General features: G+C 33.5%; 1 protein-coding gene across 4 annotated transcripts in view; it reads right to left on the reverse strand.

The window, feature by feature from the left end:
- Positions 1 to 26,581, reverse strand: part of MARCHF7 (membrane associated ring-CH-type finger 7) — a 50,793-nt gene that overhangs the window by 9,160 nt on the left and 15,052 nt on the right. For 2 of the 4 annotated variants that reach the window (XM_057505542.1, XM_036884041.2), the window contains exons 2-7: positions 24,913 to 25,077; positions 13,288 to 13,483; positions 11,506 to 11,673; positions 8,480 to 9,587; positions 6,026 to 6,195; positions 188 to 297 (exon numbers count right to left, since the gene is read on the reverse strand). In XM_057505542.1, coding sequence (XP_057361525.1) covers positions 188 to 297; positions 6,026 to 6,195; positions 8,480 to 9,587; positions 11,506 to 11,673; positions 13,288 to 13,483; positions 24,913 to 25,065 — 1,905 coding nt within the window. In that variant the 5' untranslated portion in view covers positions 25,066 to 25,077. The remainder of the gene's footprint in view (positions 1 to 187; positions 298 to 6,025; positions 6,196 to 8,479; positions 9,588 to 11,505; positions 11,674 to 13,287; positions 13,484 to 24,912; positions 25,078 to 26,581) is intronic. The other 2 variants (XM_057505544.1, XM_057505543.1) reach the window with 1 other exon arrangement.

Here is a 26,581-nt window from a genome sequence, read left to right on the forward strand (position 1 = left end):
TCACTTATAAAAAGTTAAGGGAATAAAAATTATAAAATTACAATATCTAATGTAGAACAGAACTATGTTAGGAACATTATTTCTATTATTTTAATGCAGGTTTTCTGACCATGATTTAATCTTTTCTTCAAGAGTTGTCCTTTAAGCATAGAATAGACACTTACCAAATTAGGCAAAATATACTAACTTGTTCATTTGCATGAGCTCTATGTAGTTCATGAATATCAAAATCCTCCAGGTTAAGCTGCAATTTCTCTTTACAGAGTTCACAGGTGGTTACAGCCTCTAACGAAGAACCTGGTAAAAATTAAATTACAAGTAAAGCTTACTTTTGCTTGTTTCCAGCAAAACATTTTTTCCTGTAGTTTTAAGGTTGTAATATAGAAAACTGAAAGGGAGGAAAACTGCATTACTGCTAAAAACCAGTAGTCTCTCCTAAAATCATGGTTCTAACACCTAATGTGCATGTCAGGTATTTAAGCCTCCACCCACTGTTCAGGCATCTGGGTTTTTTTTTTTCTCCCAGATACTCACACACCCATAATCCTGGGAAGCTGACAATAGAATGTCATCTGTACTTCCTACTTCCTCCTCAAGTACCTTGGCAAGATGTCATGAAAACAGTGTGTAATACGTGGATGTTTTATTGCCCTTGTCTAGCTTGGATTAACACATAGTCTACAGGCACACACCTATCATCTACATTTGCTCTCTTACAACACTAAACTATGTTTTCTACCTTCATCTTGTATCTACCTACGACTTCAGCATTTTATTAAAAATAATAATAATAAAGAGAGAAATGTGGTATCCACATATAAATCAAGTATAAAAATCAAATGAGTATTCATATTTGAACTGACTGTTTATAGTTCATAATGCATGAGCAAAACCAAAAGTTTCTGTGATGACTGCCCTTGTACTGTTCACCATGTAACTTATTCACTATGTAAGAATTTGTTCTCCATGTAAGAACTTGTTTATTATGCTTCAGAAGACTGGAGACTGACGAAAATTAGGCTTGGGGTGGATTAATGATTGTGCATTGAGCATTGACTCCCCTATACAGAATTTTATTGTTGTTAACAACCATTTGATCAATAAATATGAGAGATGCCCTCACAAAAAAAAAAAAAAAAAAAAGTATACACTTCCAATTGTAAAATAAATAAGTAACCGGGATGTAATGTATAGCATAAGGAATATAGTCAAAATATTGTAACAACTTGGTATGGTGATAGCTGGTACCTAGAATTATCATGTATATAAATGTTGAATCACTGTTTTGTACACCTGAAACTAATGTAATGTAATACTGTGTGTCAACTACCCTTCAATAAAAATAATTATCTACAAAAAAAACCAAAAAAAAACCAGTGTGTAATAATATTGTCAAACAACTAGTTACATATACCTAGGCCAGTACCTTTGATATGACAACATATACCTAAGACTTTCTGGGGTCTAAAGAATCAATGTGCCTTCTCTACAGGCCAGGAAGGGAAAAAAGAGATCCACCTTTGTGCAGTTCAAAACAGTTCTTTTAAGCCATGAAAGAGCTGCTATAACTTGGATGGACTCTGAAAACATTTAAGCATAAGGCAGATACTAAAATAATAAATATTGCATGATTCCATTTATATTAAAAGGTAGAATAGGCCAATTCAGAGAGAAATAAATCAGAAGTTACCATGGATTTGGGGGGATGGAAAGGAGGGAAAGAGTCACTGCTTAATGGTCATAGACTGTTTCTGTATAGAGTGACTGAAAACTTGGAAATACACAGTGGTGACGGTCACACACTGTTCTAAATATACTTAATGCCAGTGAATTGTACACTTAAAAATGATCAAATGGGCAAACTTTACATTACATATATTTTTTGCCACAATTAAAATGAAAAGGGGAAAAAAAAAGCTCCTTCTGTCCTCTATGCATTCTACATTTGGTTACTCCTAAGTTCTGACTCCAATTAAGTAAGTGGTAGTCTTATCTAAGTACACATATAGTGATTATTTCCCTGTGTTTATTTTCAATAGGGATTTAAATGGAAAAAAAGTCCTAAAAGTTCAAGTAATACAAGTAACAGGACAGAGGTTTAGATTCAATTTAATTAACATCTGTTGAGTGCTTGTTATATGCCAAGCGGTATTTGAGGTTCTGGAAATTCAGAAAGCAAAGCAATAACCCCTCGTCTTTAAGGAGTTCATAAAACTCTTAGGATTAGTGAGTGTTGTTTAAAAAACAACAAATCTTTAAATAGTAAAATCTGGCATTAAGTCCAAGACAGCAGTAGTAATTTATATGCATTTTCTACAAACTAGCTGAAGTGGGTGCTATTCTGAGGTAGTAGGTTATCTATGCTGGCTCAAAATGAGCTGTAATCAAATTAAGCAAGATATTCAGTATATTTCAGATACATGAATAAAATTACGTTGCTGGTTTTTTTTTAGGAGTCTAGCTTATACTAAGATGTGAAATTTAAATGCATCTGGAATATTTTCTTAATTTATAAAAATTAATATTGTGCCACTGAATTAAATTCAGGGCAAGTCCATTTTGCTGACCTGATAGTATAAAGAATGTGAAAAACTAAGTTTGGAAGGCTTTTTCCAATCAGGCATTTCTTAACTATTCTGATTCAGAAGCAGCAGAAGTTTGATGATTACAAAATGGACCTTGGAGATCATTTAGTACACATTCTTTTACATCTCGGGGCTTCATTTTTCTTTTCTATGGAGTGACTCACAGAGATTGTTCAAAAAAGGCCACACACAGCTGGGAGGAACCTATTTATCCCTACATGGTTTGACCCAGGACTCTTCCATTACATCCCGCTTCATTCAGTAGCCCCTGGCTGCATCTGCCTAAACTCGTTCTAGACTTTTTTTTATTCATCTTTGAACATCCTATGGAGCTTAGCAATCCATATACAGGAGTTGCTTAATAATGTTAAGTCAATCTCTAGCAGAATGAATCTTCTACCAGATGGGGTCTTTATGTAAGTATGAAAAAAACCTGTGAAAATTTATCAGTTTTCAAGTTTGTCCGTATCTTAAAAAGTACTTATTATAAACTTTACAAAACCCATTTAACTGAGTACTTACCATGTACCCAATACTATGAGAAACTATTTATAAACATTTCATGTGACCTTCATAGAAACCCTACGACGTAAGTATAACTCAGTTTAACTCAAAATGGAACTGAGGCCCAATCTCAGACCTACTTAAGAATGCTCAGGAATGATCTGATGCAATTCCAAAGGATTCTGATCAGCAGCCAAGGTTGAGAATCAATGATGAGAAACTTACTCAAGATCCTTTAGTTAGGTAAGTGTTGGAGCCTTTATTCCAATCTTGGTTATCTAACTCCAAAAAGCCAATGTCTTAAGCAATATACTGTTTTACCTGTTTTCCTTCCTATACAACACTAACATTCCAATTGCAAATATATCAGAAGGCTGAGTCAAGTTGTTTTTTACCTTGGTAATAGCTACCATTTCTGGGCCCTTACTAAGCTAAGTGTCAAGAACTATGCTGAGCACTCCTTTAATCCTAACACCCCAGGGCAGTGACTGACAAAGCCTATGAGTCTGTCCTAACACCACACATAACATGTAGCCCAGAAGAGGCTGCTACAGGTAAGATGGCCCTACCTACAGTGTTGGGATCAGGCTAGAGTAAAAGAAAAGATACCCACCTCCACTCTAAAGAGGCCTTTGTAACCCAGCTGCAGCAAAAAGTTTCCCAGTAGCCTCATAATATCCACCTTGAACAGGTAAACCAATTTCTCCAACAAATTTTTAGAATTAAAATTAATGGCATCATTCCTTACATCCTGTTTGCCTATGTCACTAAGCTATCATTATCACACCTTCAAAGTAAATCTGATCTAATTTTCCACCTTTCTCACCCTAATAGTCACTTCACTGTGTCCTCTGGTACTCATGGTCTAACACAAATAAATTGTTCTCTTAACTCATCTTTCTTAAATCACTTCAACTTCATGCCTGAATTACAATGCTCCCCGAAACTGATACATACTCTTCTGCAGTTATTTTTTCCCACAACTCTTGTACCTCTGGACCAAGAGTGGGGATAGAGGGCCCTTCCGACTTACCATACTTTGAAATCCCAAGTTCCTCCACACAGACCATTTTACTTTTGACTCACTTCCTCAACATTACACTTCCCGTATTACCCTTCCCCACCTCAGCTACCCACTCTACGGTCAGACCCTCGACTTGTCATCAGTTTACTGTACTACCCTAGATCTGCACTTTAAGTATCCTCCCCTCCTGTGTACCTACAATTTTTCATCATTCTATCTCATTTTGCCAATTATCTTTGATGTGAGTGACACATAGATCTTAATCACTCTCATTATCTCTATACTGCCTGATTTTAATTTCCATGACAATTTTTCCTTACATATATAATCTTAACACTATCATACCTGCTGAGCAAAGGTTCCAACCCCAGTGAATTCATATATCCATGTGTGTATCCAAGCATCTAAAACCTGCTTCTAAAAAATATGTATGTATCTCCCTTAAATCTTACTCACAGCCACCAATATTTAGTATTAGCATACTTCCTGAAAATCCTGAAAACATCTTAGAATTACTTCCCTCCCACATTAAAATCCCTTAGTCCCTAACCAGCTAAAGATTTTACCTCCCTTTACTAAGAAAACTGAAACAATTATAGAGGAATTAAAGTACTTTCTCACAAACATCATCTTTATAGAGATGAAGTACGATTTTTCCTATTAAAGGCAAACTACTCGACTTGCACTCTGGATCCCATTTTTCCTTTTCGTAATTTTTTTCCTCTCCATTGCAGCTGTTAAAAATAAAAACATGCCCTAAAATCTCCTATCTTGAAATAAAACAAAACTATATCCCATGACCCCATATAACTCTCCTTTTCATTTTGGTAATAGTTAACATTTCTGGGCCCTTACTAAGTAAGTGCCTTGAACCATGCTGAACACCTACCCCGTTTCTGCAATCTCTCTGCAAGCTTACTGGCAGAGAGAGGTCTATGTGGCTGTTTCCAATCTTACCTCATTTTCAGTCTAGTCTAATCATGCTTAAGACCCTACCACTTCAGAGACTGAAACCACTAAGGACATCCATGATACCAAATCCAAATGCCATTTTTTTCATTCTTATCTCTGCTCCATCTCTAAAACCCATTCTCCATAGAGCAGCCAAAATACAAAGATACCTTGCCCTTCAGTGGCTCACTGCACTTAAGATAAAAACCTAAGCTTCAGACATTAGCTTTATGCGTTTAAAGAGTTAGCCTCTGATAATCTCTCCTATCACAACTGTATCATCCCTCTCCTCTGCCCATTAATTACACTCCACACTGGGCTTCATTTAGTTCCTCAAACATACCTAAGTCATTCTCACCTTAAAATCTTTACACTCATTTTTCCCTCTGTTGGTATAGTTTCACCTCATTCTGGATCAGCCAGCTCCTCTTTATTCAGTTTAAATGTTCTTACCTCAACGAGGCATTCCTTTAACATCCAATAGTACCACCAAAAGAACAAGTGCTTTGTCTGTTTTGTTTAGCACTCTACACGCACAATCACAACCATGCCTGGCTCCATGCCAGGCACTCAATAAAGGCATCATAATTGCCTGGCAAAGGTTCCAGCAATGGAGACAATAAATTTTTCTCAAGGATATATAGCTGGTAAATAGTGTATGTCTTTGATTCAAAAGTTTTTTTATGTGATATAAGGGTTACCAACGATAACAAATTATTATGTATGTATGAAGAAGCAAACTTGGGTAAATAAAATATAAGAAACTACGATAAATTAAATTTATGAAGCAAGACTAATGAATACTCTTTAATGCTTCTGCTTCAAAAAATGACTAAGGCACTTTTGACAAGAATACAAAATTGATAATAAAGTATAATAAGATTTGTTAACTAAAATGCATACATACGTGAATCTCGTGAGAAAATTGAGAAAACTAAATAGGTTAAAGGGTAAACCTTACCAGAGTTAATTTTGGCCTGTAACCACTTTTTCATACATTCTTGGTGGACATACTGCAAACTTCCTGTGCATTTGCATGGCTCTATCAGCAAGTTAGATGATGATGCAGCTGCCATCTGACAAATTCTACACAGGTCACCTTCTTCTTCTTCAGAGTCCTCTAAAAGGAGGCTAGAAAAAAGAAGGCACATTTCCTAAACAGAATTATCATTACCTCATCCTGGTTGGTCAAATAATCTCAAATTTTTTTTTTTCCTTATTTCTACTCACTCTGTCTCTAGGTAGGAAAAAAGCACAGCACACAACAATAAATATCAACAGTGAGAAAACATATCAAGGAAAGTGAAAATAATAAATATTTTAAGGGTAAACCAAATAGGCTATCCTATTATCTTCAGATGATTTGTCTTTGGTTATCACAGTTTAAATTCCATAGTTTTCACATAAGTATTCCTAGGAGTTACTAATTTCCACAGTATTATAGACTATTTCAATCCGAACCATAGAATGTATTTATACAGTCATCACTTTTGTCCCCCACCTCCCAAAAATCTTAAGATAACTTCAATGAAGTAAATACTGATTTTTAATTTTTCATTTATATGTTATTGGAAATATATGCTTAAACTGTTGCTTTTTATATTAAATCACAGTGAAAAAAAGATTTTTAAATTCTCTATTTCCACCTCCTCCATGAAGGTCTTAAATCATCCTGATTTCTTTAACGGTTAGGTTTCTAAAGTGTAAAGCAGTTTCCAGTTTCCATTAACCTATGTCCTCTAATAGGTCAACATGTACTGCTTAACTTAAATTGCTGAATGATAGCTGTATAATAAGCAAAGTAGTTTTCTGTTAAAAACCCTGTTGCCTTAGTCCACTGCTGGCATGCAAAGAAGTACTCAGTAAACTGATATATTTAATGTTAAACTGTTACTGAAATATAACCTGGATTATATGAGTTCCTAATGAATTTAGCAAGGTAAGCGGAAAGAGGAATAGATACTGTTAGGTGACCTTCATGCCTTGGCTTAACCAGAGAAAGTAACTCAATCCCACTTATGTTTTACTGCATTAAATTTAACTTTCTTCAGTTCATAGTTTCAGTATTTTTTTTTAACTTGGGAGATTCAATTTCTTTTACACTCTTATTGTCTTAATATCCTCATGTATGCAGAAAAGACCTAACAAAGGAATATATACACATGTATAAACTCTAGAGCAAAATAACCAGCAGCTACTTTTTAAACTACCAAACTAGACAATGTGGTGCTGGCTTATTTCTCTCTAGAAATCATTAAACTAATGCTTTGCCCTATGCTTACACTACTGTACTTAAATTACACTAACTTTGAGCACAGTACTCCTCAGCAGACAACTTGCAATCAGAGAGAGTTACTATAATAACATTAATGTTGACACTACCAGGGCAGAGTAATTTTTCTCCAGAAAGAAAAATAGAAAATTTTAAAAGCAGGAAGAAGACAGTCACAAAGTATAACCTGTCCTACATAAGGAATAATGGGAATATAGTAGTCCATGCTCAACAACTCAAAATGCATGTGAAGCGCCCTTTATTCCCAGAGTTAGATTTGAATGTATTTCTTCCTTAAAGTACAAATAAATCTATAAATGAGAGTAACAACTATGCTTCCCAACAATTCCATTAGGCCTTTATGAATAAGAAAAGAAAAACAAAAAGCCACCCTACAACCTTAGCTTTACATTGTTTTTTCTTCCTACATTTTAAATGTATACCTTATCCCATTTTACCATAAAAATTACCTTAATATATGAAAAAATTAAGTAACTGCATTAATATGACAAAATTAATAATCAAGTTGGCAATGAAATCTGATTTTTCATCTTTTCACTCTTATCAGAGATTTTTAAGCAATCTTCAACTCTATATAAAGATTTTATTTATATAGAGATTCTAAATCGTAAATGTAAACTGGTATTTCTGTCAAATAGTTACAATATATAAAGAATATTCAGTAAATTCTTGGGACTTCAAAAACAAAAAAATTTGTGCAGATTTTACTTCACTTCAAAACAGATTTGAGGTGCAAAATACACATTAATGGTAAATAAATCACCTTAGTAAAAGCTAAGACAAACTGTCTTAATAATCCATAACCAATGCCCCATTATCAATCCCATTTAGACTAGTCTATCAAATAGCGTAAGAGATTAAGATTTTTGTCTTTTTGTGTACCTATACCAAAGCTGGTTAAAAATAATGTATTTTTAAATGCAATCTACACCCTCTAGTGCCTACCTACATAATTAATTCTTGTCCATTTTTACCTTCTGAGTGAGATGCTAACATCTTATCAGATGTAAATTTTAAGGGAAGAAATGGCAGGAATCAGTGTTAGAATCTATTTTAGAAATAAAGAGTTCTTTCTCTAATCTGCTCTTGCTTTATGGACTTAGGACAGGTACTGAAGTTTACCTCTCTTTTATTTTCTGCAGTCTTTCTGGGTCTCTTGAAGATGCACTTTTAGTTTTATCACTTTTTCCATCAGATGAATTCCAACCTGAAGGAATAATATCTACAGTGATCATGACATTGTCAGTCAAATTATTTCCAAGTGCTGGGGGGACTGCGAATCGGAATAAAGAACCCGGAAGGATCCCTGCTCTTCCTGTGTTTCTTCCACCATGAGCCGACCCTGGGGTGGAGCCGCCTGCAGCAGCACTGCTTGATGCTGCAGATGCCTGTGGTCTGTTAGCAGCAGCCCCAAGGGGATCGCTCTCTGCTTCAAGGTGAACCACTTCATTTGATTCTCTTCTAAAAGTATGATGAGATCTAGATGGTATATCAGAGGTAGGTGTTCTTGAAGATTCATCTCGTCCCTCTCGCCTCCTCCTAGAGAACAAAGGTGTGCACCTATTTCTAAGTGAGGAAGATAACCACGGTCCTGAATGTCTACCTTCAGATTCCTGGTTAAAATTTTCTGAATCTGGCTCAGAGCTATGATTTTGGTTAAGAGATGACAAACCCCATCTTCGCCTAAGAAATCGAAATCCCTGAGAAGCTTCAGATGCCCTATTATCAGGAACATCAGAAGTTGATGCTGCATTACTACGAGACTGTGAAGCTGTCAAGATTCTTGGAGAAATGTAAGAATTTTCAGAACTCAATGATCTTGTATTCAAGGAATCCTGACTTGATCTTCGTGAAAAAAAAGTAGATGACATACTAGAAGCTATACGTGACAGCAATCTCCTGGTTGTACATCTACCTTCATTGTCAGAAGATTCTTGAAATGATCTTTGAGATGAACCAACCCTACCTGAACTGCTTATGGCTGAGGTTCCATCTCTATTTGAAATATAAGAAAATCCAGGCTGTGTACTATTTGGGGGAGATTCCAATTCTCTTGAAGAAAAATTTGATCTTAAAGAATTTCTACTAGAGTCTCTAGAACATGGTATGGTCTGATGTTCAGAAGGCATTTGGTGATTTGTGGATGATGTATTCAATTGTAAAGAGCTCACTGAGTTCTCTTTTGGTCTTGCTCCCTGTGAATATGAAGAAGGAGCTCTGTCTTGAACATCTATTTATGAAAAAAAGAAAACAAACTATATGAAATAATTTGAGCATTATTAAATTTACATTTATGAACTACTAATTACTGTCAAAATGAAACACTGGATTCAAACTGAATTCTTCACTGTTGTAAACTACACAGATTAACTATACAGAAACTTAAACTTTACAGAAAAAACATAAATGTATTTCTTTCTATACCTTTGATAAAATCCAGTACTGCTGTATAAAGTCAACATGACACATTCAAAAGAAAGAAATGTACCATAGCTTCTAAGAGGCAAACATCTAAATCTATCAACTTGATGAAAGTAACACAAAACTGTTAATCAGAAATTGATATGGTAGAAGATCTAATATCTAAAATGGACTGAAATTTTTCATGGGCCAAATAATTCAATGTAAATGACTCTTAAAACAAATATAAGCAAAATAATCCAAGGAGGACAGTGTTTTGAATTATCTTACTATGCAGTAAGTATTAAAGTGAGTTCATGTAAGTATAGGTGGGTGTCACAGGAAGGCAGTATAGCACAGAGAAGAAAAATAGTGACTCTATAGCATCTTACTATGCTGATCGACAGTGACTGCACTGGGGCATGGGGGGGAGCTTGATAATATGAGTGAATGTTGTAACTACAATGTTGCTCAAAATTGTGTATCAGTAATACCTTAATAAAAAATAAATAAGCATAAAAAAAGTGAGTTCATGTAGGTATTATCAACCTTGTGATTTTATTGCAAACCTTGCTACAAGCTAAAAAGTTCTTGAATCATTTTCTTTCAAGTTAACAGCAGGGGTTGTTATCTCTAGTTACTCATGAGATACATCTTTGTTTCATTTAATACTGGCTGAGACTAGGGGTCAGAACAGTGTCTTGGAATCTATAACTTAAAAAGTACATCACACACTTGTGGTTCTGATCTCCAACTGGGATAAAACAGGAATACTATAGCATTCTTTAATAAAGAATATTCATCCACACATCAAGTTTAAGAGCTAGATTACTACTATGGTAACACATGTAGCCTTATGAAAGAATAAACTGTTAGGGAGTAAATCTACTCTATCCTTTACTTTCATACTCCTAAACCTAGGAGCTAAAGCTCCTCTATCCAAAGTCAAGCAAAGAAAAAGATGTTTTCATTTGTCCTAAATAAAGCAAAGGCTTGCCAGTAAGATCATTTAAAATAATCCAAACATTTAAAAATAAATGTATATTCTTGTATGTAATTCAAACTCCACTTTTCTCAGCTATACTTGTCAACTTCAATTAGCACTTTTTGTCTTTAGTTACTCAGTATTACTGTTTTATGGTATTTATTTTTGAAAAACTTAAGTTTATGTATACTGAAAGAAATGGTGTGGGTCTTTATTTAAATTGAATGAAAATAAAGGGACATTCATGTAAAATCAAAGTAACTTTAAATTATGCTTTAAAAATGGCGATTTCAAGCTTTAGTTAGTTCAGAATTTAATTCTGGAGCTTTAATACACGGTATCAGCAGCTTCTATGTCTGGGGGTACAGAAGTACAGGATAGAATAGATTTAGCCCATGTCTATTCTTTCATGAGGCTCCATGTATTAGCATAGTAGCAATCTCTCTCTTAAACTTAAGGCAAATTGTACTGGAGTAAATACAAGAATTATTTAGTACATTTTGACACATACACTCTTAGAAGGAAAAATAAAAGTAAAAAAAGAATACAGGCAGACAGAATTTGGAAACTCATGTACATCTATTTTAAATTGTTTACTTTTTAAGCAAAACAATAAGGTACTAGAACATATATTGAACTATTTTGAAATTTTCATAAGATTCACTTCACTTATTCCTTCATAGTGTTATTTTAATGATATACATAAGGATGAAAATAGAACATTATTAGCTAAGTTATACTTTACAGTATAGTTTATACATACATGATGAAGCTGTGAAATCACCACTTCTGTGACTACAATCCATAAGATTACTAATGGAAGAATCTGCTCTCCTCTCTAAATCTCTCCTCTCTCTCATTAAGTCAGTTCCAAATGATCCAAGTACCACTGATGAAGATCTGTGAACTGGACTATGCCTCCAAGAAGAATCTTAAAATAATTGAAGAAGTTTTAATAAAGAAAAAGCTTTCAAAGTTTCTGATGACAACAAATGTTCAGCATTATACAGGGAGGTTATTGTGATTTATTCTAGGAATCTCCAGTTTCATAGTTGTAATACGATGCAACTTTGTAATTCAGCAAAACAGAAAATTACTAATGAATTCACTTCCTACCCAAACACATTCTTTTCTAACACTAAAATCTACCCCCATCCATGATGCCAATGTTTCAGTTGCTCTCTAGAATATCCGAACATACACTATAAACATGATATAACATGATCATAGAACAAACATGCAAAGATTGCTAAAGATGCAGAATTTCCTGAAAAGTCAGTGCAAGTGATGTTGGAGAACAGCCAAAATAATCATCAAAGCCATCTTGAAATGGAAGATGCAATGCAGGTTTTAATACTATTTTTATCACAAGTATTATTATTGCCAACACACTTGGTTCATTCTAAGAATTAATGTATTGTTGCAATTGTAATTTAAATTTTGTTAGATATGATTTCATCTAAAAATAAATTAAAAATTAAGACTCAAACTTCCTCCCCTATTTACCTTGAAATTTTTGTTCTACCTTTCCTAGTCATAACAGTCTTAGCAATTGCTCTTCATTAAGGAAAATGGCCCAGGATATTTAAATAAATGCTATGCCTTTCAGAGCAGAGAACAACAAAAATATCTCTGTACGGTAGTATCTGTCTATAAAGATAAGATCAGTCTGTTCTTACCCATCACACTACTCTTAATATCCTTCAGATGGGCAGTGCCTTTCCCATGGCAGTCCTGCCTATCAAAATAGAAAGTTATTGCTTATATGAATTCAATTGGTAATACACATGCATTTCAAGAATTTTACCTTCAATTGTGTTATCACAAGTTCTGTCTCACCTTAAAACTATTTCAGGTATTAGCTAGTGTTTCATCTGAAGAGGACTGTTAACTTGAGGGAACACATATCCTCTTAACCAAAAAAGATCTTTTTAATTTTTGCAACAAATTTGTATCTGAGTAATAAACAGTACTTATTACTCACAGTGGAGATTTATGGACAAGCCATCTAAATCCCAGAATGGTTAAGTGACTTGTCCAATGCCACACAATTAGTTCAGGGGCTAGAATCATGGCTTTCTAATTCCTTATATAGAGCTCCTAAAACAATACCACGACCTATGTTTTGTTTAACTAAAGAATTTCTACATTTTCTGAAAATATATACAACATTAATCATTTATAAAAAATATGCTTAGGAAATACTAACATTTCAGTAAATTAGAATTTGCTAGTTGTACAATTAAAAAACTTACCTCCTATAATAACAAGCAAAATATATGTCACTTAACCATTCTGATCAACATATGTATCCCTGCTATTCTAACTAAAATCTGCTACTATTTGGATATCCGTACCAAATTTAGAACAACTATCCAAAATGAAGAGTCAGTTTCAGTTCTACCACTCTAAGACTTCAGAAACTCCCCTCATTTCTGACCCATTCTTATGTGCACTCCATTTGCTTAAATATATTATGTCTTGGGAAAAGGGCTTTAGTACAAAATACATATATTGTGTCTCTTAACACAAATTTAGTTCTTACCTGACACTGCATTTAAGCCATGTCCAACATTTCTCCCAGCTGAGGTAGATGTACAGTTAGTACAGGAAAGTTTAGGTCTCTTTGAATCATGATCCCGTTGCTGGTTTTGTGATCTTGAGCGTGCTCCCTGAGTTATCTCTGATTCACTATACCATGGAGACTGAAATGGTGATGCAGATGCTGACGCTGACATAGACTGTTAAGTTAAAAAAAAATTTTTTAAAGGAACAAAAAAACACATTCAGCATTACACGTAATCTGCAATACTCTTAGTAAATTCTCAAGGACCATTCATTCCTCACAAGTACAAATTTGTCTATAATGCAGTTTTATTCACAGTCTTTGTTCCCTTTACCCACTTGTCCCTTTACTTCATATTATAATTATACTCTGTTGGGCTATCAATCTGATTAGGATTAACTCTTCTATGTAACTGTAAACAAACATTTGGTTAGGAAACACTGAAGAACCAAACCTTTATAATCATTTTGTTTTCCTGGTTTAATACTACATCCTTCTGAAGAGCCTGTTTCTTGTTGTTAGAGGTAGACAGAAGCACCAGGAAACTAATAAACTGACTGTGAATGTTCTCTAAAAATGAGATTTTTAAAGTAATAAAAAAATTTTCCTGGATCTAATGCTCATTCTTCATGAAGTCATATGTCACTATAAATGGCATGTTAAAAAAAAAAACCCTAGTATTTGCAATTTCTCCATCAATGAAGCAAGGAACAGCTAAAATTAAGTACATATTAAAGCTCTTAGGTCAACATTTTCTCTTAAAATATAATATATGGACATAAAATAAAACAAGCCATGACACAAAACTCACTCACAATATACAAATTATTTTACTTCTCCCTAATTCTTTAATTCATTAGGCAGTTTACTCAATATAAGGTGCAAAAGGATTAGTTTATCTCCTTACAAATATAGGTTTAAATAAAAAGAATATAGTATTTCAACCACAATTGTTGAAACTGTTCCCTTATTTCATTGCAAAGTTCTTCCCTGAAGACAGATGGACGCGTGCATGCACGCATGCAAACACACACAGACATGTTTGCCATAAAATCTCTAAATTGCTTGGAGACACTTAAGGCTAAAATAAAAGTAATTTCTAGGGAACAAAGGGAAAAACTTCAAAATCATTTTGACATGTATATGGTAAAAAAATTAATTTTACTACAGAATATTAAAATGAAATGAAGTTCTTTTAAAAGAGTTGTATTTCTTGACAAAAAATAGAATTATCATAGGCCATAAATACAGTCTACATTAATTTGTATTCATATGAAAAACACAGAGCCAAAACAGTGCTCTATCAGATTTCTAGAGCACAGATAATAAACAAATAATTATAATATAATAAGTACTGTAATAGGAGTTCTGTTGAAAGTTTTACAGAAAGGAGTCTATATCTGAAGAAAGCAGAGGAGGATTCATAGAATGTGACATTTAGGGGTTCTGTGGGCAGGCAAATGAGGAAATTACAGATAAGACAACACAAAAAATACGTATAAACCACTTTCCCATGGGAATCTTTGTAAGGCATTACTACTTATTTGATCTTCAATTATTCTTCAAATAGGAGAAGCACACTACATGCATTCAGAGAACTGTATAAAAGTTCATGGTTAACTCTACAGAATAAACTTTACACATATGGAACAGCAGAAGATGCAAAGCTGAAAAGGTAGACCTACATCAGGATTTCATCCATCCCTTGCCCAGAGACTATTTTGCTAACTGAATGTGGCATTTTTCAGCTTAGTATAAACTTGGTCTAACAATTCTTTTACACTAAATACTCCACAGAGTCCCAATTAATAAGCTGGAGTAGGACAAAAGACAAAATTCCTTAGTTCAAAATTTGGTCCATTTTATGTGGCATTATAAAGGTACTATGGACCTTATCCCTGGCAGGCTAGCAATTCTCTAGATTTCAGAAAACAAAAACATTGTTTTCATTTAAAATTTTGGAAGAATTGCTACTTTTGACAAGGAAACTAAAACAGCAAATACCATTTAATCCTGTCCCCAATTTTTAAAAAAAGGGCATTTCACATGCTCCCAAAACATGATTGTTAACAGACTTAAGCAGTAAACTTTATTTGTACAAAATCTGCAACCTGTCCTTATTTTTTTCTCATTTTACATAACATGGACAAACTTTTACTGAACAGCACTTCTGCAAATATGACTTTGGGAACTGCTGAAGAAGGAAATAGCACAGATCAACTACTTCTTAGATCCTTAGAACACGGGGGAAAATGAAAAGGTTGAAATAGGAAGAAAAATGGAAACACAGAGTAATTATAAAAGATAAAAATTTATCAAATTTTGGAGACAATGAGAAAAAACAAGACTAAAATCAGTCCAGTTTTCTAACATTGGCTACTGATGAGAAAAAGATACATTTACTGTTCAGTAAACAATTTATGACTCAGAAATCTAAAGTAATCTATACAGCCAAAATGTGATCCCAGAGACAAAGGCTTGTTAATACCAATATATGGAGAGGTAAAAGTTAAATAAAAGTTCTGACCAGTTTTTCTGCTGACCTACATTCCAAATTAAATTTTTTTTTGATTCCTATCAATTATGTCCACTGTTCAAATATTCTCAGTCTGACGCAATTAGTTTTCTCCTCCTCTGAATTCTTCTAATGAAGGATGGGATTCATTTAACCACAGACTTTCTCTCTTATGCTATTTAGAACTACTGGCCACCAAATGAAATCAGGGAATTAGTCTGCCTCCAAAGTATACTGCCTTGAAGATAATGGATACCTAAAACATAGTAGTTTTGGGGTTGTTTCCACTTTTTGGCTGCTATGAATGATGCTATAATGTTCAAGTTTTGTGCAGACAACTGCATTTCTAACTGTCTTGGGTTTAACTGACAGGTCATAGAGTAATCTGAATTTTAACTTTTGGAAGAATTGCTGAACTGTTTTCCAAAGTGGCTGTACCAGTTTACACTCCCATGAGCAATGTCTAAGGGTTCCAATTTCTTCACAATCTGGCCAACTCTTATTTTTCAGCCACTCTAGCGGGTATGAAGTGATACCTTACTGTAGTGTACATCTGCATTTCCCTATTAGCTGATGGTGTTGAGCACCTTTAAATGTATTGGCCACTTGTGTATCTTTGGACAAATGTCTACTCAGGTACCTTGCCTATTTTAAAGTGGGCTGTCTTTTTACTGTTAGGATGTAAAGGAATTGTTAAGACATCCTTTTCATAACCTGGATATAGTCCGTTAGCTGGTATATGATATACTAATACTTTCCCCATTCTCTAAGTTGTCTTTTCACACTCTTCATAGTCTTTTGACACACGTTTTTAAATGATAAGCACAATTAATTCTTTCTGCGTTTACCTCTAGACTTGAACATTCACATGAAACTAAGTAGACACAGAATTATTAAACTTCTACTCCCATTTCATGGAGTTCTTTTTCATTTTCACTATATTTCTGGTCTCTACACAGAATAGGTAACAGATTTGGCTTCTAGAGTAAACATTTTTCATGAGTTACTTTCAACTCTAAAGGTTATATATGTTTTCATAGTTGTATTTTTTGTGTGGTAAAGATCTTAAGATCTACTTTCTTAGCAATTTTCAAGTAACTATAGTCAACCATGTCATACATCAGATCTGCAGAACTTATTCATCTTAAAACTGAAAGTCTGTACCCTTGCCCAGCATCTCCCCATTTCCCGTAACCCCAGCCCTGGCAACCACTATTTTACTCTCTGGTTCTATGAGTTCAACTTTATTTTACATAAAACATACAAATGAGATCAAAAACAAAACAAACAAAATGTTATATAGATAAGAAATGTGACTTGTATGGTATGTGAATTATAACTCAATAAAAAGGGGTTGGGGGCTAACGTAACAAAGTAGATGAAATACTATATTGTATATCTGAGAAATCATTTATGAAACAGTTTGGAAACTTAAGGGTTATTTTTGTGTATATCTTTTAAAATTCATTCAACATACCACTGATATACAATCTTATATTAGTTTCAAGCATACAACACAGTGGTTCAACAGTTACCCATATTATTAAATCCTTACCCTCTAGTGCAGTCACTATTTGTCAACCTAGGAAGGTATTACAGAATCACTGGCTATAATTCTCTATGCTTAAGTACCATTCCCATGACCAACTTATAATTGAGAATTTTTGTGTTCTTTTATTCCCCAATAGGATTGTTTTATTGTTGTTGAGTTGTATGGGTTAACCCCTTATCAAGATATATGATTTGTAAATATTTTCTCCCTTTGGTAGGTTGCCTGTTAATTTTTCTGATGGTTTCCTTTGCTGTGTAGAAGCTTTTTAGTTTGATGTAGCTCCAGTTGTTCACTTTTGCTTTTGTTGCCAATCCAAAAAATCACTGCCAAGACCCATTTCAAGGAAGTTACTACTGCCTATTTCTTCTGAGTTTTATGGTTTCAGGTCTTATATGACAGCCTTTAATCCTTTTTGAGTTAACTTTTTTAATGGTGTTAAGAGAGTCATCCAGTTTCATTTCTTTGCATGTAGTTGCCCAGTGTAACCAACACCATTTATTGAAAATTATGCTTTCTGTTGTACATTCTTGGTTCGATTGTGGTAGGTGATCATACATGCATAGCTTTATTTCTGGGCTCGCTATGCTTTTCCACTGATCTAATTGGTCTGCTTTCATGCCAATACCATACTGTTTTGATTATCAGCTTTGTAATATAATCTGTAAGTAACACAGAGTGTGATGACTTCAGTGATGTCCTTTTTAAAGATTACTTTGGCTATTCAGTGTCTTTTGGGAATCCAAATCTTAGGATTCCTTGTTCTAAGTGCTGTGAAAAATGCCGTTAGAATTTTGATAGGTAGTCACTGACTGGACCTATAGATTGCTTTGTGTAGAAAGGACATTTTATCAATGTTAAATCCTTCAATCATCAGTACAGAGTATCTTTCCATTTGTGTCCTATTCAACTCCTTCCATCAAATGTCTTAGTTTTCAGTGTACAAGTCTTTCACCTCCTTGGTTAAATTAATTCCTAGGGTTTTGTAAATGAGATCGTGCTTAATTTCTGTTAGGTCCTTTTAAGTGTAGAGAAACGCAACTGGTTTTCCCATACTGATTTTGTACCCTGCAACTTTAATGAATTCACTGATTAGTTCTAATGGTTCTTTAGAGTCTTTAGTGTTCTATGTAATATTGTGTCATCTGCAAATAAGGCAGTTTTACTTCATCCTTTCTAATTGGATGCCTTTTATTTCTCTTAACTGCTCTGGGTAGAGCTTCCAATCTATGATGAAAAGAAGTAGTGAAAGTGGGCATCCTTGTCTTGTCTTATTCCTGAGCTTAGAGGAAAAATACTCAGCTTTTCACAGCTGAGTATGACATTCACTGTGGGACTATCATGTAACGCCTTTATTATGTTGCTGTATCTTCCCTCTATATCCATTTTGATATGTTTTTATCATTAATGGATGCTGAACTTTGTCAAACGCTTTTCTGCATCTATTGAAACAATTATATGGTATTTATCTTTCATTTTGTTAATGTGGCATATCACACTGATATGCAGATGCTGAAGCATCCTATTGGAACAATTAAATGATATTTATCTTTCATTTTGTTAATGTGGCATATCACTAATTGATATGCAGATGTTGAAGCATCCTCATATCCCAGGGACAAACCCCACTTGATCACAATCCTTTTAATGTAGCTTAATTTGGTTTGCTAATATTTTGTTGGGATTTAGATGTATATTCATTAAGGATACTGAGGTGTAATTTTCCTTCTTGTGTCCTTATCTGATTATGCATCAGCTAATGCTGGCCTCATAAAATGACTTTGGGAGTGTTACTGCCTCTATTTTTGTGTTGGAAGAGTTCAAGAACGATTGGTTGAAATCTTCCTGAAATGTTTGGTAGAATGAGTGAAGTAATGTGGTCCCGGACTTCTGTTTGTTGGCAAGTTTTTGATTATTGATTCAATCTCATTTATTGGTCTGTTCAGATCTTCTATTTCTTCATAATTCGATTTTGGTTGGTTGTGTTTCCAGGAAATTCATTTCTTGCCCAATTTTTTTTGGTGTGTAATTATTCATAGAAGTCCCTACAATCCTTTGTAGTTTTCTGGTACCGTGTAAAGTCTCTTCTTTCATTATCTCTTTTTTTCTTGATGAGTTTAGCTAAAAGTTGTTTATTTTGTTTATCTTTTCAAAAATCTAGCTCTTAGTTTCACTTTTCTATTGTCCTTTTAGTTTCTATTTCATTTATTTATGTTCTTGTTTTCACCATTCCTTTCCAATACTGTACTGGAAGTTTTAGTTCATGAAGGCAAGAAAAGGAAATAAAGGGTATACAGATTGGGAAGGAAAAGATAAAACAGTCTATTCACAGATGACATGATTATTTATGTAGAAAATCTGACAGTTCACACACACACAAAAAAACCCTCCTGGAACTCATAAATTTATAGTAAGGCTGCAGAACACAATGTTAACATACAAAATCGATCATTCTTCTATACACCAGCAATGAAAAAGTGTAATTCGAAACAAAACAACCCCTCCACAACTCAATAATAGAACAACACATAAACCAATTTAAAAATGAGCTAAGGACCTGAAAACATGTTCAACATCATGAGTCATCAAGGAAACTGCAATCCAAACTGCAGTGAGATACTACTTCACACACCCACGACTGCATGGCTAGAACCAAAATGTACGGTTAAGTGTAGGCAAGGATATGGAGATATCAGAACCCTCATACATAACTACTGATGGGAATATAAAACAGTTAAGCTAGTTTGGAAAACAGTCTGGCAGTTCCTCAAATAATTCAGCATCTAATGATTGTATGTCTCAGCAATTCCTCTCTTATGTGTACATCCAAGATAACTGGGAGAGAAAAAAAAAGTTCACACAAAATCTTACACATAAATGTATACAATAACATCATTCCTAACAGCCAAAAGGAGGAAACAACCCAAATGTCCATTAGTGCATGAATGAATAAACAAAATGCAGTATACAATGGAATACTCTTCATCCAAAAAAAGGAATGAAATATTGATATGTGCTACAACACAGAGGAATCTTAAAAAAATGCTAAATCAAAGAAGCTTGTCAGAAAAGACCACACAGTATGTTTCCACTCATGTATATAATAGGCCTATTTAGGTAAATGTATAGATAGAAAGTGGATTAGTAGTTGCTTAGTGCTGTGGGGGTAGGAGATAATGTAATTATAGCTAAAGGGGTCCTGGTTTTTCTCTTAGAGGTGATGAAAAGGTTCTAAAACTATGGTGACAGTTTGCACAACTCTGTGAATTTACTGAAAACCACTGAACTGTGTACTTTACATGGATGAGTCATATGACATGTGATATGACTTATATCTCAATAAAGCTATTCTTAGAAAAAGAACCTTAACAATTGCTCAAATGCAACCAGTGTTATCCACTGGACAATGCTTAATCATGGAAATTCACAATTTATCATGGAAGTAATGATGGAATGAAATGCTCTTCCTTGGCTCCTGATTTCTATGAATCAATGCTTTGACTATGATGATAGTTTCTGCTTTAAAAATTTTCCAGACCAAACTTACCCGAGCTATAACAACAACTTAAACTCTGCTCTTGTTTTCATTTAAAATATTCTTGCGCTGGAGAGTATCTATAACACTAATGTGGAAGTCTTATACTCTACTTTCTATTTAGAATGAGTTGTCTCAATTTTCATAAAAATATTAGCTGATCTTAAGAATTTATGGACTCACCCATTCCCAACTTTATAAGAAATCCAGGTAAGAAATTTTACATTTATTAAAATGGATAGAGTTCATCTATCCCTCAAAACACCCTACTTTTAATACCTGGGTCGACAGACTCCTAGAAAATAGTATTTAGATCACTCTGTTGTCCTTTTACAGAACTGTTTTTTCACTGAGCTGTTCTCTGGCATCATGCACTTTGCTTAATTGAAGTTTACCAATAAATAGTTAACATTAAATTAGGTATGTATTTATAGCATGAATACATTAGTATACATATGTACTATATAACTAGCATATATATTACTATACATTACATACTGACACTAAAGACAATGTCCATCATTCACTGTTCAGACCAAATTGCCAAGCATTATTTTCTTTGAAGAATTGCTTATTTCTTTTCCTTATGATCAAAACACAGCTGGCTCTGTTTCCCTGTGATCTTTCTGACACCCAAACAAGAGTCCAAGTTTATTTAAAACACTGCAAGGCTTATGAATGCCTATCAATGGTACAAAACCGACCCACTCTCAATGGTTCATCTGTATTTTTCCAGATTCCATTTTAGGACTATTTTCAATTTCTTGTCTGTTTATATATGTATGTATGTATGTATGTATACATATATATGTATATATATATATATATACAGCTTGGAAGCTACCCTTGTATTAGATAAGCAAAAAAAAAAAAAAAGTTGATGAGCATTTGTTATTTTAATTATTGAGAAAACATAATATGCAAATTATACAATGGTACTGAGCTCTGTAATAGCTGATCTACAATCTAGAAAAAATGTAATTAACTTAAAAAAAGGACCCTGAACCTCATAAAGTCTTCTATTTTATTATTTTACATTAAAAATACATAATGTATTATTTTACATTAATCTGTCACCAAAGCAAAAAGAAAGTGCAGTGGGATTAGTAGATGCTTCAATTAAGTTATAGAAATATATGTAAAAGCTATATAAACAATTACATATTCATAGAATACTCCCAAATTTTTACTTGTGACAATATCAATTATAGGAGTTAAATCTTCTTTTAAAAAATATCTAAAATTCTACTTACTGTTACCAAAGAGGTAAGACAATAGTAGTTTTCGACCATGCAAATTGTAACAAAAATTAAAAGATGAAGTAACAGAAATATCAGCAAGATTACTAACAGAGGCAGCCTAGCTTACAAATGGCTGAAAACCAAAAGGTATTTAGAAAAATAATTGTTTAGAACTTAGACATTTTCCCAAAGAAACAATGCTATACAGAAGTTTTAGATTCTTAAACTCAGGAATATTACACACTGATTATGGGATTAGAAGAAACCACTTACCTTTCCAGATTTCAGATCCTTACCTGGAGAATTTCACAAGTATCTGTCCTATTTAACTAAAAATAAAACTGAAAAATGTTCTATAAAGTAAGCACTATATAAATATAAGGTATTTACATATTACTTAATCCATAACATAGTTGAAATTGATTATGCTCTATTCATGACCCTGCTTTCTGAAGCTTCAGTTTAATTAAATATCTCAGATAAGGGGAATATTATCATGGACAGTTGTGAGTGAGAAAGTATCAACAATTTTAAAAACTGTTCCCTTTGATATTTAAAGGTCTTATTCATTAAATATACATTCTGTTGAGTAACATTAAGAATATTATATGAAACTTAATATGCAGTATGTAATTTAAATATTCTGGTAACATGTTATACTATACCTTAAGGGTATTATCTACTTAAACCAATGTAAAGCCAAGAAATGATAACAGTAGCAATAATAATCATAATTTTAACTGGAAACATTTGAACTCTTATTAAATTTCTGGCACTGTTGTTCTTAGTGCTTTGCATGTATTATTTCTTTTCAATTAATCTTAACAGTAACTGTTTATGCGACAGTTATCACCATTTTATGGAAGAGTTAACAGAGAAGCAAAATATATTGCTTACAAACACAGAAAGTTTAGTTTCTAAATCAGAACTAAAAAGTAAAACAGGCTAGGAATGACTAAGATTGGAAATGTTCCTACAGTTCATTGAAAAAAAAAAAAAAGACTGGAAGTCATTTAAAGCAACTAAAAATAAGGAAAACTCCAAAATTTAAATTATGGATTTAATTTAATTTAAATTTAATATATAAGTTACTGTATGATTATTAAGAATCAATAAAATATGTTTGTATTTGTTTAACTTCCACAATTAAAATGTGATTTTGGAATAATCTATCATTTAGAAAAAGCAGGAAGGAACAATAAAAAAACAGTTACAATTAAAACTGAATGTCAATAAATTTTCTAAATATATTAAAAACTTTCAGCACCTAAAACATTGTTATAATATAACAGTAATAAAAATAAATATAGCAGCTAACATTTATATAGTGCTAAACATGTGGCATGTACTATTTTCATTCAGTGATTTAATTCATTTAACTCTTAACAACCAGATTGACTAAATGATATGGAAAATAAGGAAGACATGAAGTAACTTGTCCAAGTTCACACAGCTAGCAAGTAGTGGAAAAGGACTCCAATCTAGGCAGTATGGTCTGGTTTCAGAGTCTCTGTTCCTCACTAATAAGCTATGTGAAAACTCAGACAAAGATTTGTACACAAAATTGCACCCCCCAATTCTCCTCACCTAATGATGTCACAATCACAATCATTTAACCCACAACATTTCTACAGGATTCCAAATATGTGATTTTGTTTCCCTGGCAAGCAAACTCTTGTCTAGCAACAAAAAGTGCATTACTGAACAAAATTTAAAATGAGACCAAATAAACAATTTGTATGACATCAAGAAGTAGGCAGTTAATGTGAGCATTTTAGAGAAATTTTTTATCTCAGTCTTTCTCTGAACATTTTATAAAATGCTTATTACTGTGCAAATTTTAAATGAGACTATCATGTAGTACATCACATGATATGTACAAATATAAATACTTATGACTTAAACAGAAGTTTTCATTAAAGGATTCTCTTAGAGTCAGTTTAGGCATATATAATGTTCTGAATTATTCAGCCAATAACACAATAAACTTAAATTTGAAAGATGAGTAATATAATGTGAATTAAACCTACACATCATGCCAAGATTTATTCTGGTGTATACTATAACTAGTGTTTTACTAGTAACACCAACAAGCCATTTCAAATGCAAAGTACTGTGGTCCTAAGGAAAATCAGTTAAGTAATGGTAGCTTATGTAGTTTTATACAGATTATGTATTAGTGCAAATTCATTACTAACCACAAAATAAAATGCTAAAATTCATCTGAAAGATCGTTAGTAATGTATCTTCAAAAAAGACGGTCTGTTAACATAACAGTCATCCACCACTAGAAGCCATATTTCAAAGAAAAACACTGAACAACAATTATTTCACCACTGCTGTATGTACATCAGAGAAATGTCAGATGAATGAATGTCATGTTAAAGAGAAAGGATGCAGTTCTTTGTCCTTTGACAAAGTCAGCCACATAGACTAATTTAGTTAAATTTATATTTAAATGGATACTTAAGTTTTTAAGTAAATAGGTTTCTAAGTCTTTAGAAAGTATGATGACTATATAAAACCACAATGCCTTGTATAAAATTCTAAAATCTAGAGTATGAAACACATTTAAGTTTTTCTACTTGGTGTGAACATTCATTTTACTGCAGATATATTAATGTGCTTTGATTACAGATTACTCACATCCAGTTGCGGGTGTTATAAATACACTCCATTACTTCTTTTAAATCCAAAAAAAAAACATGGCCCCAAAGATTTTGAAAATGAGACTATGTACATACATTCCAAATTAAGATGTTACCTGATATTCAGAATCCAGTCTAAATGAAGAGTCTCTTGAGTGACAGGTATCATTCAAACTACTTCCTCTGCTTCCAGACATCATCCTTGCACTTAAAGAGCTGGAGGGTTGAACAGAAATTCTTCTTGGAATCCTTGAAGACTTAGATTCCATTCTTAAGGTTTCCTATGAAATGCAGACTTTGATTAAGTGCCTTTGGGAAAACATGCTATCCTCTTGATTCTTAATCCTTAGTCCAACTCAAAGCAAGAACTGACCATGCAAATGAACTATATCTCACATTACAAACTATGAGACTATTATCACTCCTCTTCTACAAAACAGAGGTCTGAAGTCCATCAGAAGTTCCCCACTGTCCATAAAATTAAGCAAACATGATAAAAGTAGGGTGAGTCACTGAGGTTTGTTGTTTCCAAAGCCTGGGCTCTTCCTCAATTTTCTCTCTCTGTATGAAGTCCAACATGAATTCGTCTTTGACTATTACATCTTGCTATTCTTATCTAGTGTGCACTACAAATACCATATGCATTAGCTATTTTGTACTATGTTCATATTCCTTCACATGGTATGCTCTCACAGGCCTTTTTGTATGTCCCCGGAAAGTCTAAACATTCCCCTTTCATTTTCTGGTCATGGTCTTAAAACAAGCATTTTCTTGTGTGCTTCCACTGTACATCCTTTTATTAAGACCTCATACTAATTTATGCTGCAATCTGTTTTCCTATCTGCCCTTCTCAAAAGTGAGAATAATTTCTAAGTTTTCCTCAGTAAACATTCCTCAACAACTGCCACACCTGATTTTTAAATCCCCCACATTTTTAAAGTTCAGATTATGCCACTTTGCTTCTACAAGAGAACTACATTAGTATCTATTTTCACTAACCAAAAGAAATTCAAAGAGGATTTTTGCTTTTACAGAAAGAGGCAATAAACAAAAATAGAGTTCAGCGTTTGTTTTGCAGCAAGCCATCAGAGGTAGCACGCACGGCAAGCAAGTGGCACCACCAAGCTTCTTCTCTGGGAACTACATTCAGCATCTCAGCATTAACCACTGTAACTTTGAACTGTGCCTGAGCACCTGTGATTTCTCTCAATTTATTTCGTGCATCCCCTTAGCAAGGTATGTCCTAAGGTATCAGAAAAGCCTGAGGGATTATTTTTTGGGTCAGGACACACTAAATAATTTTTCCATATAAATTAATGGCAAATACTTCTTTGTTTTATGCCATTTTGGCTTATGCAAGATTTCACAGGAATGCTCTACTCTGGGATAGCAGGGACATCCATATATATAAAATGGAATCAGTATCTACATTTATGTCTGGTTTCATTTGCTCAATATCATATCTGTGACATTCATTCACATTGCATACGGCTGTAGTGAGTTCATTCTAACTGGTTTATGTTATCTTCAATTAGATCAACACACAATTTATTTGCCCATTCTACTTAGGGATGGAGACTGGACTATTACCAGTTTTAGGCTATTACGAATAGTGCTATTATAAAGGCATTACCTTTATAAATTAAAAAAAAAAAAAACTTAAAAAATTTTCTTAGGAAAGGATTTTTTAATGAGGCCTCTAGGTAACAGATACCACTGGTCTTGATTAGAAAGAAGGGAAAAAGAAAATAGCAAATAAAAAGTAAAGAAGTCACAATTATCTCT

Source organism: Manis pentadactyla, chromosome 8, assembly GCF_030020395.1.
Source record: "Manis pentadactyla isolate mManPen7 chromosome 8, mManPen7.hap1, whole genome shotgun sequence".
Lineage (NCBI taxonomy): Eukaryota > Metazoa > Chordata > Mammalia > Pholidota > Manidae > Manis > Manis pentadactyla.